Genomic DNA, 12,950 nt, shown 5'->3' on the forward strand with positions numbered 1-12,950 from the left:
AAGAGATGAAGACGCCTTTTCTTTTCACCTCACAGGGGGCTGCTTTAAATACTCACGATAGAACTTCTTTAAAACTTAAGAAAAAAGAACATTTTATTGCCTTTTTAAAAAAGCACGAGCAATGTCTGATCGTTTGCAACCAATGCTTATTCGTTAGGTGGAAACAACGGCGACAAAAATGACTATTTGGTGCAACTTGTGTAAATGTCACGTCAGTACTCCTTGCACTTCCCACCATCTGCCCGCGGATCACCGGAGCCCAGTCTACAGGAGGTTCAGGTCAGTGATAACTCTTCTTTCCCCTCCTCTCTGCTCCACGTCCTCTAGCGGCTGAATCAGCGCACGGCTGCTGGGAAAATTTGGAATCAGCTGTGCGTTATAGTGCATGCACGACGGGGAGCACTTAATCCCCTCCCATGTCTACAGCCTAGTAGCTTATTATTTGTGATACATACTAATCCAGCCTTGCACATGATGCCGCCAAAATTATGCTGAATCAAAGAAAACTCTTTCAAAGTGATTCTTTTAATATACATATATACAGGAAATATGGTTCTGAATATAACATAATAATGGAAATTCATAGTGTGTCCATTTGAAAGGTTATAACACATAAGCTAAGTCCAGATAACTGCCCTAAAAAGTCCAGTTGTGGATCTCTGATTAACTCACTGGGATACATTGTGATATAATTCTCCTTTTGTGGCACTTTCTGAGAGCTTGTGACGTGGGGCACCCCACTCAGAGGACACCCACTTTATAAGGCAATGAAGGGAGCATCAGAAGCCCAGCCTTCCCTGTGTGACGCCCACGCTGAAGCCTTGGCAGCTATAAAAACCCCAGGCTCTCCGTGGATGGGTCCAGACAGATACTGATCACGCAAAGTCTATCGAGAGCCCTCATTTCTGTTGGAGACGCACAACAGCCTCTCATATCAGCAGTTTCCATAGGAACCCTTGATATTCAAAGTCAGCTTTGGCTTGTGGGGAAGAGATATCAGGCGGGGTGAACTGTGGAAAAAAGAGGCAGGATCAGTTCAGAAAACTCTCTGTTAGGTTTTTGTTTTTTTACTCTACACTTGCCACTTAGACATCTTTTTTTTTTTTTTTTTTTTTGAAATGCGAGTGATGAAATAGACAAAAGTTCGGGCTCACCGGATTTACTACTTTAGTTTTCAGTCCAGCCTTCTGACCTCAGTGACCATGGTCTCTCACAGATCCACCAAAGGGGCATCCAAAGCTCGACGGGACCACATCAATCATGAGCTCAAGAACATGCGTGCTCTGCTGCCCATCACCCTGGAGGACCAGGAGCGACTCTCGTACCTTCACTCCATGGCTGTCATCTGCACCTACATCAAAAAGTCTGTTCTCTTCCAGGGTAAGTTTTCATACTGCAGTCATCCTTTAATGCCTTTGAACTTTTAATCTGCATTCAGCCTGCATCGCTGTCAAACAAAATGGGACTGAGCATGAAGGCCTCTAGGGACCATATCAAAAAGTAACAGATGTGATAACCCGCAGAGATGCATGCTGTATAAGCAAGGCTGAACTCACTCTTTCCTCTCTAAGGGCTCCCAGCTGGAGAGCGATCACACTGCTCTCTGCCACATGAGGTCTTTCTTCAAGCCTTGCACGGCTTCATCCTCGTCTCCACCGCACAGGGCAGGCTGGTGTATGTGTCAGAAAATGTAGCCGAGTATCTCGGGGTTTCCATGGTGAGCCTTTTTGTTAACTATTCGGCATTTTCAGGTGTAATGTTGCAGCACTTTTAGTTTCTGAATCTTTGGGAGCTAATGGGAAATTGTGTAACTTTCCCAGGTAGACGTGCTGCAGGGAGACACGATATATGATATGGTGGAACACTCTGATGTCGACATTGTTAAATCAAACCTGGACCTTGAAAACAACTCAATGTCAGGTAAGAAAGATTTGGAATTCAGTTTAAAATGATATGTATGGCATTTGAAACGATTATAGTGTTATCACATGCTGGTTGCTGGTACTGTCACAGATATTTCTACTGTGAGGAAAAAAAGTAAGCCGGTTTCCTTGGAAATTCAACTTGGTTTGATGCAAATCCAGTGAGGACACTAAAGAGGTTTCAGATCTGCAGAAAATGCCAAATTTGTGAAATGTGCTACTGATGCAAAATCCCCCAAATGCCCCACAAAGCCCTTATTTTAAGCCATTTTATTCATAGTGAGTTTTAAAACTTGCCCAACCTCTTTTTTACAAACATGAAAGACTAAACTGTTACGTTTTCTTTCCCCAGAGCGGAGCTTTATATGTTGCATGAAAACCTCCAAGACCTTTAAGTTGCAACATGGCAGCTGTTCCTCTATACTGGTCAGAGGAAGCTTCCAGTTCTTCCCTCAACCCTATGCATGCTCCCCTACCACTACAACCAGCGAGCCACTGTTCGTGGCTCTCTGCACCCCAACAGTGAACTGCCTGAGGAGCACCGACTCTCACTTCTGTCACAGCTTCAACAGCACACATGGACTGGATATGAGCTTTATGAAGCTGTCAGATAGGTACAATTGCACAACTTCTTCTGTGAGCAGGCATAATGAACGTTTTCCTGTTTATTGACATTTTGATTTTCCTTTTTAGCGTGTCTCCTTTGTTGGGGTATTCAGCAGAGGAAATGATTGGTCGATCATGGTACAGCCTCGTCCATCCTGAAGATCTGTCGCTGAGTGCAGATTCTCACAGAAGTTTGAGTAAGTGAACAACAGCCTTTAAGACAAAGAGACAGCTAAATGTTAGGATTTCAGTATTCACTGGCACATTAAATAGCTGTTGTCATCTATTCACAGCACACTGAGCACTTTAGCTTTCAGTTGTTGAATGATATGAAATAGTAAATATTAAGACTGTTTAGCATCATTCTCTTTGAATGCAGTTCTTTAGTTCAGCACGTTACATATTTATTTTAGCGTGTGCGATACGTTTGAGGTTTTGTGTGCACGGTTATAACCATGAACATTTCCTCCAGTGCACTCAGATGACGGCTTCCAGGTGGAAATGGTGCTGAGACTCCAGCGCATGGATCTGTCGTGGTGCTGGATCTACAGTCGAGCCACCAAAGTCTCTGGGGAATGCCAGACCATCAGCTGCACCAACTTCATCATCAGGTATTATGACCTCCTCTGGAAAAACTGAGCACATGTTTCAGTGTTTTCCCAGTAAAGACGCTGACTTGTTGCACGTTGTGTTCCTGCAGTGAAACTGAGGCCAGATTTCTTCAGAAGAAAATCAGCAGCATGGCCTTCAAACCAGCATTTCTGCCAAATTCCTACCACTGTGCTCAACACCCTCAAAGCTCCAACAATAAAAGTCAGAGGACACCCAACAGCCAGAGTGAGGAGCCTGGTGCCAGAGATACGAGGGAGTCTGAGCACGACACAGACTGTGTGGTGAGCGGCTCTTCCCCGAGCTCACCTGCCCTTCTGGGTGATAGCCCTGCTGTCCTCATCCCTCCATACAGCCCCGCCTCCTCCAGCTCCTCTCTGCAGCAGGAGGAGCTCAGCCATGACATTCTGATGGATGTGCATGTATGCACAGATCAGTGGCTGTGCTCCCCTGAGGCCTCTCCCTCCCATTATTCCTACCCAGAGACTGGGCTCACCTGTCACCATTCACCCTCAGACTCCCTCCCTGCAGCCACTCAAACCTTTGACCAGCCATCCTTTGGCACGCTCAGTGGCCACACTCCACCCACCTCATCATCGCCATCCTGTGATTTCAGAGATTATACATCTGACGCTCGCTTAGTTCCAGACTGTCTCTCTGTGTCCGACATGTGTGAGAGCCCAGCGGACTGTGCTCTGCATCCAGATGATTTCGGCCTTCTGTTGCAGCCACAAGAGGGCAGCGTTGTCCAACTGCATCATGATGCTCCTGACTTATCCACACATACCAGTATTTTTAATCCCAGCCAGTCTCCCACATCCCTAGAGCCTAACCAGTATAGCGAAAGTGAGCAGGTGGAGATCAGTATTCTGGCCCAGCAGATCTCCTCGCTGGCCAGCAGGTTTGACCGGCATCACACTGTGAATCCCTATCAGCATGTGGTCCAAACTACAGCCACCAACACGATGCCCTCAGCCTGTGACTGGCCCCCTAATTCTCCTCCCCCCTCAGTTCGTCTTCCCAATCCTGCGCTGGTTCTTGATGTTGCCATGTTTGACAGCTTCATGAAAGATCTGAACATGTTCACAAGAAAAGGCAGCACATTGAGCGATACCAACTACCAGCAGGGCTTAGTGTGCAGCAGGAACGGGCACCATCCCCATCAGGAGCAGCAGGAGCACATTGGCTTCATTGCAGAGGAGCTGCTGGCTGCAGAGCACTTCACCGTGGGCAGCATCGCCATAGATCCCATCAGTATGCAGCTGGGATGCCATGATCAAACCACTGGGTTGCTTCAACATCATCTCTACTAAACAGTCCACCCTAATGAGATGGCACATGACAGTTGTCGGGTACAGATGGTGCTGAGACTCCAGTTCGTGGATCTGTCATGGTGCCGGATCTATAGTGGAGACAAAGAGTGAGTGACAGATCAGCTGCCTTGCATGGCTTCACCCTCATCACCAGCACACAGGGCACGCTGGTCTGTGCTTGAGAACGTGTAGCTGAATATCTCGGGCTTTCCACGGTGAGCCCTTTTGTGAATTACATTGTCATTTTCAGGTGTAATGTTGCAGCAGTGATGGATTTTGAATCTGTTAGAACTAACACCAACTATGACACTTTCGCAGATGTATGTACTGCGAGGAGACACGTTATGACATGGTGGGATGTTCCGATACTGAGATTGTTAAATCAAACCTGGACATCGAAAGCAACATATTATCAGGTAACCAAAATTTCAAATGATGCGCGGCATTTAAAATGACTGTATAAAACGATCCCCCTCTTTTTGCTGTAATATTACTGACATTGCTGCTGTAGGTGGAAAAAATGAGCCAGTTTCCCCTGAAATCTGTTTATGAAATCCATTACTGATGCAGCATTGTGCTACAAAGCCCTTATTTTAAGTGAATTTCTTCCATTTAATTCATAGTTGGTTTTAAAACTCAGCAAAACTAGTCTTAAATGTTTTAACAAACATGAAAGACTAAACTGACGTGTTTTCTTTCCTCAGAACGGAGTTTTATATGTTGCATGAAATCCTCCAAGACCTTTAAGTTGCAACATGGCAGCTGTTCCTCTATACTGGTCAGAGTTGAGGGAAGATCTGGAAGCTTCCTCTGTGTGTCCTTCCTTACCACCACCACCACCACTGAGCCACTGTTTGTCACTGTCTGCACCCTAGCAGTGAACTGCCTGAGGAGCACGGACTCTCATGGACTGGATATGAGCTTTATGAAGCTGTCAGATGGGTACAATTGCACAACTTCTTCTGTGAGCAGGCATAATGAACGTTTTCCTGTTTATTGACATTTTGATTTTCCTTTTTAGCGTGTCTCCTTTGTTGGGGTATTCAGCAGAGGAAATGATTGGTCGATCATGGTACAGCCTCGTCCATCCTGAAGATCTGTCGCTGAGTGCAGATTCTCACAGAAGTTTGAGTAAGTGAACAACAGCCTTTAAGACAAAGAGACAGCTAAATGTTAGGATTTCAGTATTCACTGGCACATTAAATAGCTGTTGTCATCTATTCACAGCACACTGAGCACTTTAGCTTTCAGTTGTTGAATGATATGAAATAGTAAATATTAAGACTGTTTAGCATCATTCTCTTTGAATGCAGTTCTTTAGTTCAGCACGTTACATATTTATTTTAGCGTGTGCGATACGTTTGAGGTTTTGTGTGCACGGTTATAACCATGAACATTTCCTCCAGTGCACTCAGATGACGGCTTCCAGGTGGAAATGGTGCTGAGACTCCAGCGCATGGATCTGTCGTGGTGCTGGATCTATAGTCGAGCCACCAAAGTCTCTGGGGAATGCCAGACCATCAGCTGCACCAACTTCATCATCAGGTATTATGACCTCTGGAAAAACTGAGCACATGTTTCAGTGTTTTCCCAGTAAAGACGCTGACTTGTTGCACGTTGTGTTACTGCAGTGAAACTGAGGCCAGATTTCTTCAGAAGAAAATCAGCAGCATGGCCTTCAAACCAGCATTTCTGCCAAATTCCTACCACTGTGCTCAACACCCTCAAAGCTCCAACAATAAAAGGCAGAGGACACCCAACAGCCAGAGTGAGGAGCCTGGTGCCAGAGATACGAGGGAGTCTGAGCACGACACAGACTGTGTGGTGAGCGGCTCTTCCCCGAGCTCACCTGCCCTTCTGGGTGATAGCCCTGCTGTCCTCATCCCTCCATACAGCCCCGCCTCCTCCAGCTCCTCTCTGCAGCAGGAGGAGCTCAGCCATGACATTCTGATGGATGTGCATGTATGCACAGATCAGCGGCTGTGCACCCCTGAGGCCTCTCCCTCCCATTATTCCTACCCAGACACAGAGCTTGCTGCAGCCACTCAAACCTTTGGCATGCTCAGTGGCCACTCTCCATTTATCTCCTAATCTCCGACTAATTATTTCAGAGCGTGTACATTCTCAATTCTGATGCTCGCCTTGTTCCAGACTGCTCATTTGTATCCGACACGTGTGAGAGCCCAGCGGACAATTTCGACCTTCAGGTTAAGCCACAAGGAAGCAGCGTTGACCAACTGCATCGTGACCCATACGTACCAGTCTCTTTAATCCCAACCAGTATCTCACATCCATAGAGCCTGACAGCAGAGAAACCAGTATTCTGGCTTAGCAGTACGGCTTAGTGTGCAGGATATATGGGCCCCATCCCCATCAGGAGCAGCAAGAGCACACTGGCTTCATTGCAGAGGAGCTGCTGGCTGCAGAGCACTTCACGTGCAGCATCACCATAGATCCCATCAGTATGCAGCTGGGACGCCATGATCAAACCACTGGGTTGCATCAACTCAATTCACCAGCTATATGCAAAGCAGCATTCAGCAAGGTACTTTCTACTAAACAGTCCACCTATTTATTGATTTGCTGCTTTGGTATGTAAGCTTTAGAGATATTTAATTAATGTCTAATTTTATTTTCTGTCTTTCTTTAGGTGGAGCTTGCTGAAGAAAACCCATCCTGAAATAAGTCTGAGACTTAACTGGACGACCACTTGTATGACATATTGTCATAAACCTCCACTGGATTTAAAGGCGAGTGTGAGTAAAGACAACTAAAGGACATCTTCTCAGATGTTATTTTCATATGCAACACTTTCCCATCCTGAAAAGCTTAGTTAAAGCTCATGTAGACATTCTTTTATTTTTCCTTTCTGCAATTTTGTCAGCTGGGTTTTATGTTACACTGATGTCTTAATTTGAGAAAAAGTACTTTTTAAGAATCTGACAGCATTTACACTGACATAGATCCGTTTATCTTCTAATATTGTGACAACATTTTAAAAATGAGCACCTAGTGCCATTGTCACTGCAAATATCAGCAGTTTCCATAGGAACCCTTGATATTCAAAGTCATCACCTTCCCACAAGCTAACGCTATAAGGCAGGGTGAGCCATGAAAAAGAGGCTGCATGAGTTCAGGCCAATTACTCTTTTTTTTCTTGCAATTAGATTTTCATTAAAAAAAAAAGCGCACTACACTTGGCAGTTACACATCAGAATGATCTTTAAATGCAAGTGTGGAAATAGACAAAAGTTCGGGCTCACCGGATTTACTACTTTAGTTTTCAGTTCAGCCTTCTGACCTCAGTGACCATGGTCTCTCACAGATCCACCAAAGGGGCATCCAAAGCTCGACGGGACCACATCAATCATGAGATCAAGAACATGCGTGCTCTGCTGCCCATCACCCTGGAGGACCAGGAGCGACTCTCGTACCTTCACTCCATGGCCATCATCTGCACCTACATCAGGAAGTCTGTCCGGGGTAAGTTTTCATACTGCAGTCATCATTTAATGCCTTTGAACTTTTAATCTGCATTCAGCCTGCATCGCTGTCAAACAAAATGGGACTAAATCTTCAGTACCCTTGAGACCAAATCAAAAAGTAACAGATGTGATAACCCGCAGAGATGCATGCTATATAAGCAAGGCTGAACTCACTCTTTCCTCTCTAAGGGCTCCCAGCTGGAGAGCGATCACACTGCTCTCTGCCACATGAGGTCTTTCTTCAAGCCTTGCACGGCTTCATCCTCGTCTCCACCGCACAGGGCAGGCTGGTGTATGTGTCAGAAAATGTAGCCGAGTATCTTGGGGTTTCCATGGTGAGCCTTTTTGTTAACTATTCGGCATTTTCAGGTGTAATGTTGCAGCACTTTTAGTTTCTGAATCTTTGGGAGTTAATGGAAAATATTGTCTTTTCCCCCAGCTAGATGCACTGCAGGGAGATGCAGTATAAGACATGGACTCCAGTGCATGGATCTGTCATGGTACTGGATCTATAGTTGAGCCATATGGAGAGTGCCAGCCCATTAGCTGGAGCAGGAGGAGGTCAGCCATGACATTCTGATGGATGAGCATGCATGCACAGATCAGGGGCTGTGCTCTACTCTCTGCTCAGAGACCGAGCTCACCTGTCACCATTCACCCTCAGACTCCCTCCCTGCAGCCACTCAAACCTTTGACCAGCCATCCTTTGGCACGCTCAGTGGCCACACTCCACCCACCTCATCATCGCCATCCTGTGATTTCAGAGATGATACATCTGACGCTCGCTTAGTTCCAGACTGTCTCTCTGTGTCCGACATGTGTGAGAGCCCAGCGGACTGTGCTCTGCATCCAGATGATTTCGGCCTTCTGTTGCAGCCACTTTGAGGCAGCTTTGTCCAACTGCATCATGATGCTCCTGACTTATCCACACATACCAATCTTCTACAGCCACAGAAGCTGGTTCTTGATGTTGGCATGTTAGACAGCTTCATTAAAGATCTAAACATGTTCACAAGGAAAAGCAGCATATTGAGCAATACTAGCTATCATCTAGCAGCAGTGTATAACAGGAATGGGGCCCCATCAGAAGCTGCTGGCTGCAGAGCACTTCACCGTGCAGCATCACCATAGATCCCATCAGTATGCAGCTGGGACGCCATGATCAAACCACTGGGTTGCATCAACTCAATTCACCAGCTATATGCAAAGCAGCATTCAGCAAGGTACTTTCTACTAAACAGTCCACCTATTTATTGATTTGCTGCTTTGGTATGTAAGCTTTAGAGATATTTAATTAATGTCTAATTTCATTTGTATGACATATTGTCATAAACCTCCACTGGATTTAAAGAAGAGTGTGAGTAAAGACAACTAAAGGACATCTTCTCAGATGTTATTTTTTATAAGAAACTTATTTCTGAATGTAGAGCTAAAGCTCATGTAGATTTTGTTTTCCTTGGGCTTCACTCAAAGTATTGACAGGTGTCACAATCCTGTAGGTAGCAAACTGAAATGTCATATGTGCCACCAGCTACAGGCTGAGACATCCGTCATCTTCTATTCTTCTGATACATCAAGAAAACAAATATCAGTAAAAGACATTTCAAGGAAACCTTCACTAAAATGTCGTGTCTGCAAGCAACTTATGTGGGTTTTATACTGTCCCAACACTATGGATAAAACCTGCTGTCAGCTGAGTTTTGTTTTGCTAAAGTCTTTTTTTTCATAAAAATGTACTTGAAAAACAAAATAAAAGTAAGTGAGATCATTCACCCTGCTTTATCGCCATAGTTTTTAACACAAATTGGTTTTTTTTTTCTTCTTTGTATGCCATTAAAACTTTCATACTGTCATAGTTAAAGATGTTAGACAAGATGAAGCTACCTCAGTGGTACAGCTAAATCCATTCAAAGTCTGAATTTTGTGCCTTAAATTGTGTTATTCCCTGCATATTCAGAACTCTGAGTCATTCCTGCGGTTTGCTTCAGAAATATTTGAAATGTAAATAAATCTAAAGAAAATCAGAGGCTTTGTTGTTTATTCATTATAACACAGAGTTAATAAAGAGGACTGCCCACGTTCTCTATAAGGTTTTGCTGAATGCGGTTAAGGGGCCTATAGTAGATATTTAAGAGGTAATATATAAAAACGTTGAAACTTTATTTTTAATGACAGAAAGACGTTGTGTGCACATTACTGAGATGCCCTCTTACACATCACAGGTCGCCCTTCTTTATTATCAGAGCTGCCTGGGGTAGCTGGACGCTTGCAGTGACCTGAGTGAACCAAAAGCTTTGTGTTGTAAAAGATACTGAAGCACCCTTTACAGCTGGAAAGACTGTTGATTTGGAGGTCCATCACCAGAAATGACCTTTCATACTACACTTTATTATGTAAGCCATCATTATAAAATATTGACTAGTGCAGGCACAAAACACATCTTTATGGAATAACAGTTATTTATCACAAGAGGGCCTACTGAGTACTTTGTAGCCAATCAGACCACAGCACATTGTCTACTGGGCTCTTCGGGGCTCCATTGATTTTTACATCTTGTGGGCAGTGACACCAACAAGAGCACATAAACTGTGCACAGTGAAATCAGTTACGGATTTAGGTTGATGTGCAGAGTCGATAAATAAATGCGCATTTAGGCGACTGATGGATCGCGGAGGTTAAAAGCAGAAAAGATTTGCATGCATGCACAAACGTAGGGGAGAAAGCTCGCGGGGAGGCACTACAGGCATGCAGCTAATACAGTGTTCATGTTTCTGTCATGAGACTTAGAATCACCACTAGATGGAGTGATAACTCCAACACCTTTGTCTTAACACAGACACTACGTGCTGTTGGTGTGACACTACTTAAATAAGCAAATAAAGAGGAGTGTGCGTGTCTCTGTGTGTGAGTGTGTATGGCAATGAGAGCACAGAAGGACATCAGTTCGGTCCATTCATGAGCAAAGAGTCCAGATGCCGAGCGTTATCCACAGAGACCCAATTAAGAGGGATGTCTGTTGAAGGGTACAATGGCAAATAAAGTTCCTAACAAGTCTCCACATCTGCTGTGCTCCAGTCTCCCCGCATTACTCAGCAGCACCTGAAACATCAGTGATTTCCCCGAGGCACGGTGACACTAACATCGCGGCTTTGGCGCATTTGTCCACACCAAGGAGACTGCAAAAAATATAAACCCTTTTCATTTCACCGACACACACAATGAACACTCCAAGCATTCCCATGTCTCTGCAGATTACACAGCTCAGCAGTAAAGTCAGTTTGGCACTCTTCCGTCGCTGTGGTTACACACTTCCAATAAGCTCAGGCTGTGCGCTCTGTTTTTATTCCATCTGTAAAAATCGTCACAAACAACATTATTTTTATATTATTATTATTATTATTATTATTATTATATTATATATAAAAGGGAGATGCAGTTGTAATATTAGATTAGTGTCTCATTGTGTGAGGGGAAATAGTGATGCAAAGTAATGGCACACGCTGATGATGTCAAAGCAGAAGCGAGAGAGATGAAAAATCAAGACGCAAACACGCATATACAGACACAGGCTATAAGCAGGGACGCACTCACTTTATCTATAACTCGGATCACTTAATCACATAGGCCACCCTGCTATCTCTCTGATATTAAATTAAGATGAAGAGTGGTGAAATTAACAGAATCCATGCCTCACAGGAGTGGTGAAGTAATGTAGGTGTCTGGCAGTGGAAGTGAAAGATGAAACACGTTCGGGAGATGCTGTGATTCATATCTAGGATCTGAGAGTGTTACTGAGGCTGGAGGTACCGCACGGTGGAACTGACAAAAGAGAAACGGAGGCAAAACTGTCATCTGCCTTACTTCAGTAGCTCATAAAGTGCTTTCTCAGGTGGATGGCTGGAGGGCGGATGCTTGGAGGCGGGTAGGCGCAGGGGTGCATTTGAACAAAGCAACTCATGGATGGGATTCGTCTCCAATCCGTGCCTCCCACAGAAAGCCAGTTTCTCATATCCCCCCTCACCTGTGGCTTCTCACAATAATTGCCTCGTTTGCTTGCAAAAGAAAAAAAAAACTCTCCAAATTGAAACTCTAGCTGATTCCAGGAAACAGGGCCTCAGGTGGCATGGCCGTGTCTTCGTTTATTTACAGGCTTTATGCTTTTATTGTTGCTGCAACCAACGCTCGAGAGCTCTGTATTGGAAGCTTATCTCTGGCAATACGTGTATTTTGAAATAGATGAGGATGTGGCGAGCCACCCAGCTACGATGATTTGTCCATTTTGCTCTGGGATTGTTTGGCAGATGGAAACGGTGACACAAACCGAAGCCACCAAGGTCACAGAGAGGTGCTGCAAGCTGTCTTGAGGGACACCCGTGCCGTTATTACGTGTTAACCCGAAACTGGCTTTTTATTCTAGTCTAATTTATTTTCTCTTCGTCTCCATGTACGAAGCAGCTTGCTATTGTTTTGACTACATCACATTTTCATCTATAACACTGTTGCCCCATATTTCAAAAAGAGGCAAAATCACCTGACTGGTCCTGGTTCAGTCACAGGCAGCACACTGACACTGTAACTGGGTTAAACAAAAATACTCAAAATAGACCGCAGCCTGTTCCTTCAGCACTCCCCTCCCGTTTGTCCTGTTGCTATGCCTGAAACCACAGCTCTGATTCAACACTGGATCCCAGTCATGAACAGTCAACATATCCTGCTGATATTCAACAGAGAAAGGCCAACCAGCCGGGGAGCAGAATACAAATGGCGGCCTAACAGTGGATCCTACTTGCATATGAATGATTGTTTCATTTTCTACTGTTCTCTTTCAGGGAAGAGTTTGCTGCTCGAGGCAGAGCACCTGTCCTCAGAGGAGAGATAAGCATCCCATGGCGGCAAGATTTGATAAACATCTTATTCTTTGTTGATGGAAATTCTTGTGTACTAAAAAATAAAAATAGTTCTCAAAAAAATTCCATTAGGGAATTTAGAATACATGCATAGATAGTGTATAGTGC

The 12,950-nt window shown here is 44.6% G+C and overlaps 2 protein-coding genes across 3 annotated transcripts; both read left to right on the forward strand.

The window, feature by feature from the left end:
• On the forward strand, window positions 1-4,450 carry npas4l (neuronal PAS domain protein 4 like). The gene is made up of 8 exons (XM_085478172.1): window positions 1-279; window positions 1,217-1,380; window positions 1,572-1,717; window positions 1,821-1,920; window positions 2,275-2,536; window positions 2,616-2,725; window positions 3,001-3,139; window positions 3,229-4,450. Exons 1-8 carry the CDS (start codon window positions 179-181, stop codon window positions 4,448-4,450), a joined length of 2,244 nt encoding a protein of 747 aa, XP_085334298.1. The 5' UTR covers window positions 1-178.
• Window positions 4,451-4,600: 150 nt separating this feature from the next.
• LOC146695766 (neuronal PAS domain-containing protein 4-like) lies at window positions 4,601-9,959 on the forward strand. Of its 2 annotated transcripts, none has more exons than XM_085478173.1 (10): window positions 4,601-4,665; window positions 4,769-4,866; window positions 5,155-5,392; window positions 5,472-5,581; window positions 5,857-5,995; window positions 6,082-6,995; window positions 7,101-7,206; window positions 7,776-7,933; window positions 8,125-8,270; window positions 8,375-9,959. In XM_085478173.1, the coding sequence occupies exons 2-6, from the start codon at window positions 4,773-4,775 to the stop codon at window positions 6,539-6,541; spliced, it is 1,041 nt and encodes a 346-aa protein (XP_085334299.1). In that variant the 5' UTR covers window positions 4,601-4,665; window positions 4,769-4,772; the 3' UTR covers window positions 6,542-6,995; window positions 7,101-7,206; window positions 7,776-7,933; window positions 8,125-8,270; window positions 8,375-9,959. The 2 variants fall into 2 exon arrangements, with proteins under 2 accessions (XP_085334299.1, XP_085334300.1); XM_085478174.1 differs by having other exon boundaries at window positions 7,101-7,200.
• Window positions 9,960-12,950: the final 2,991 nt, after the last annotated feature.

This window comes from Copadichromis virginalis, linkage group LG13 (genome assembly GCF_057382275.1).
Source record: "Copadichromis virginalis isolate Kocher_CV1m ecotype Utaka linkage group LG13, C_Virginalis_male_GT1.1, whole genome shotgun sequence".
Lineage (NCBI taxonomy): Eukaryota > Metazoa > Chordata > Actinopteri > Cichliformes > Cichlidae > Copadichromis > Copadichromis virginalis.

Coding starts and splice junctions, on each gene's coding strand:
- npas4l (XM_085478172.1), top strand. CDS start 179: ATGACTATTTGGTGCAACTTGTGTAAATGTCACGTCAGTACTCCTTGC. Junction 2,537..2,615: donor TTTATGAAGCTGTCAGATAG/GTACAATTGCAC, acceptor TTTCCTTTTTAG/CGTGTCTCCTTTGTTGGGGT. Junction 3,140..3,228: donor TGCACCAACTTCATCATCAG/GTATTATGACCT, acceptor GTGTTCCTGCAG/TGAAACTGAGGCCAGATTTC.
- LOC146695766 (XM_085478173.1), top strand. CDS start 4,773: ATGTACTGCGAGGAGACACGTTATGACATGGTGGGATGTTCCGATACT. Junction 4,867..5,154: donor CGAAAGCAACATATTATCAG/GTAACCAAAATT, acceptor TTCTTTCCTCAG/AACGGAGTTTTATATGTTGC. Junction 5,582..5,856: donor AGATTCTCACAGAAGTTTGA/GTAAGTGAACAA, acceptor CATTTCCTCCAG/TGCACTCAGATGACGGCTTC.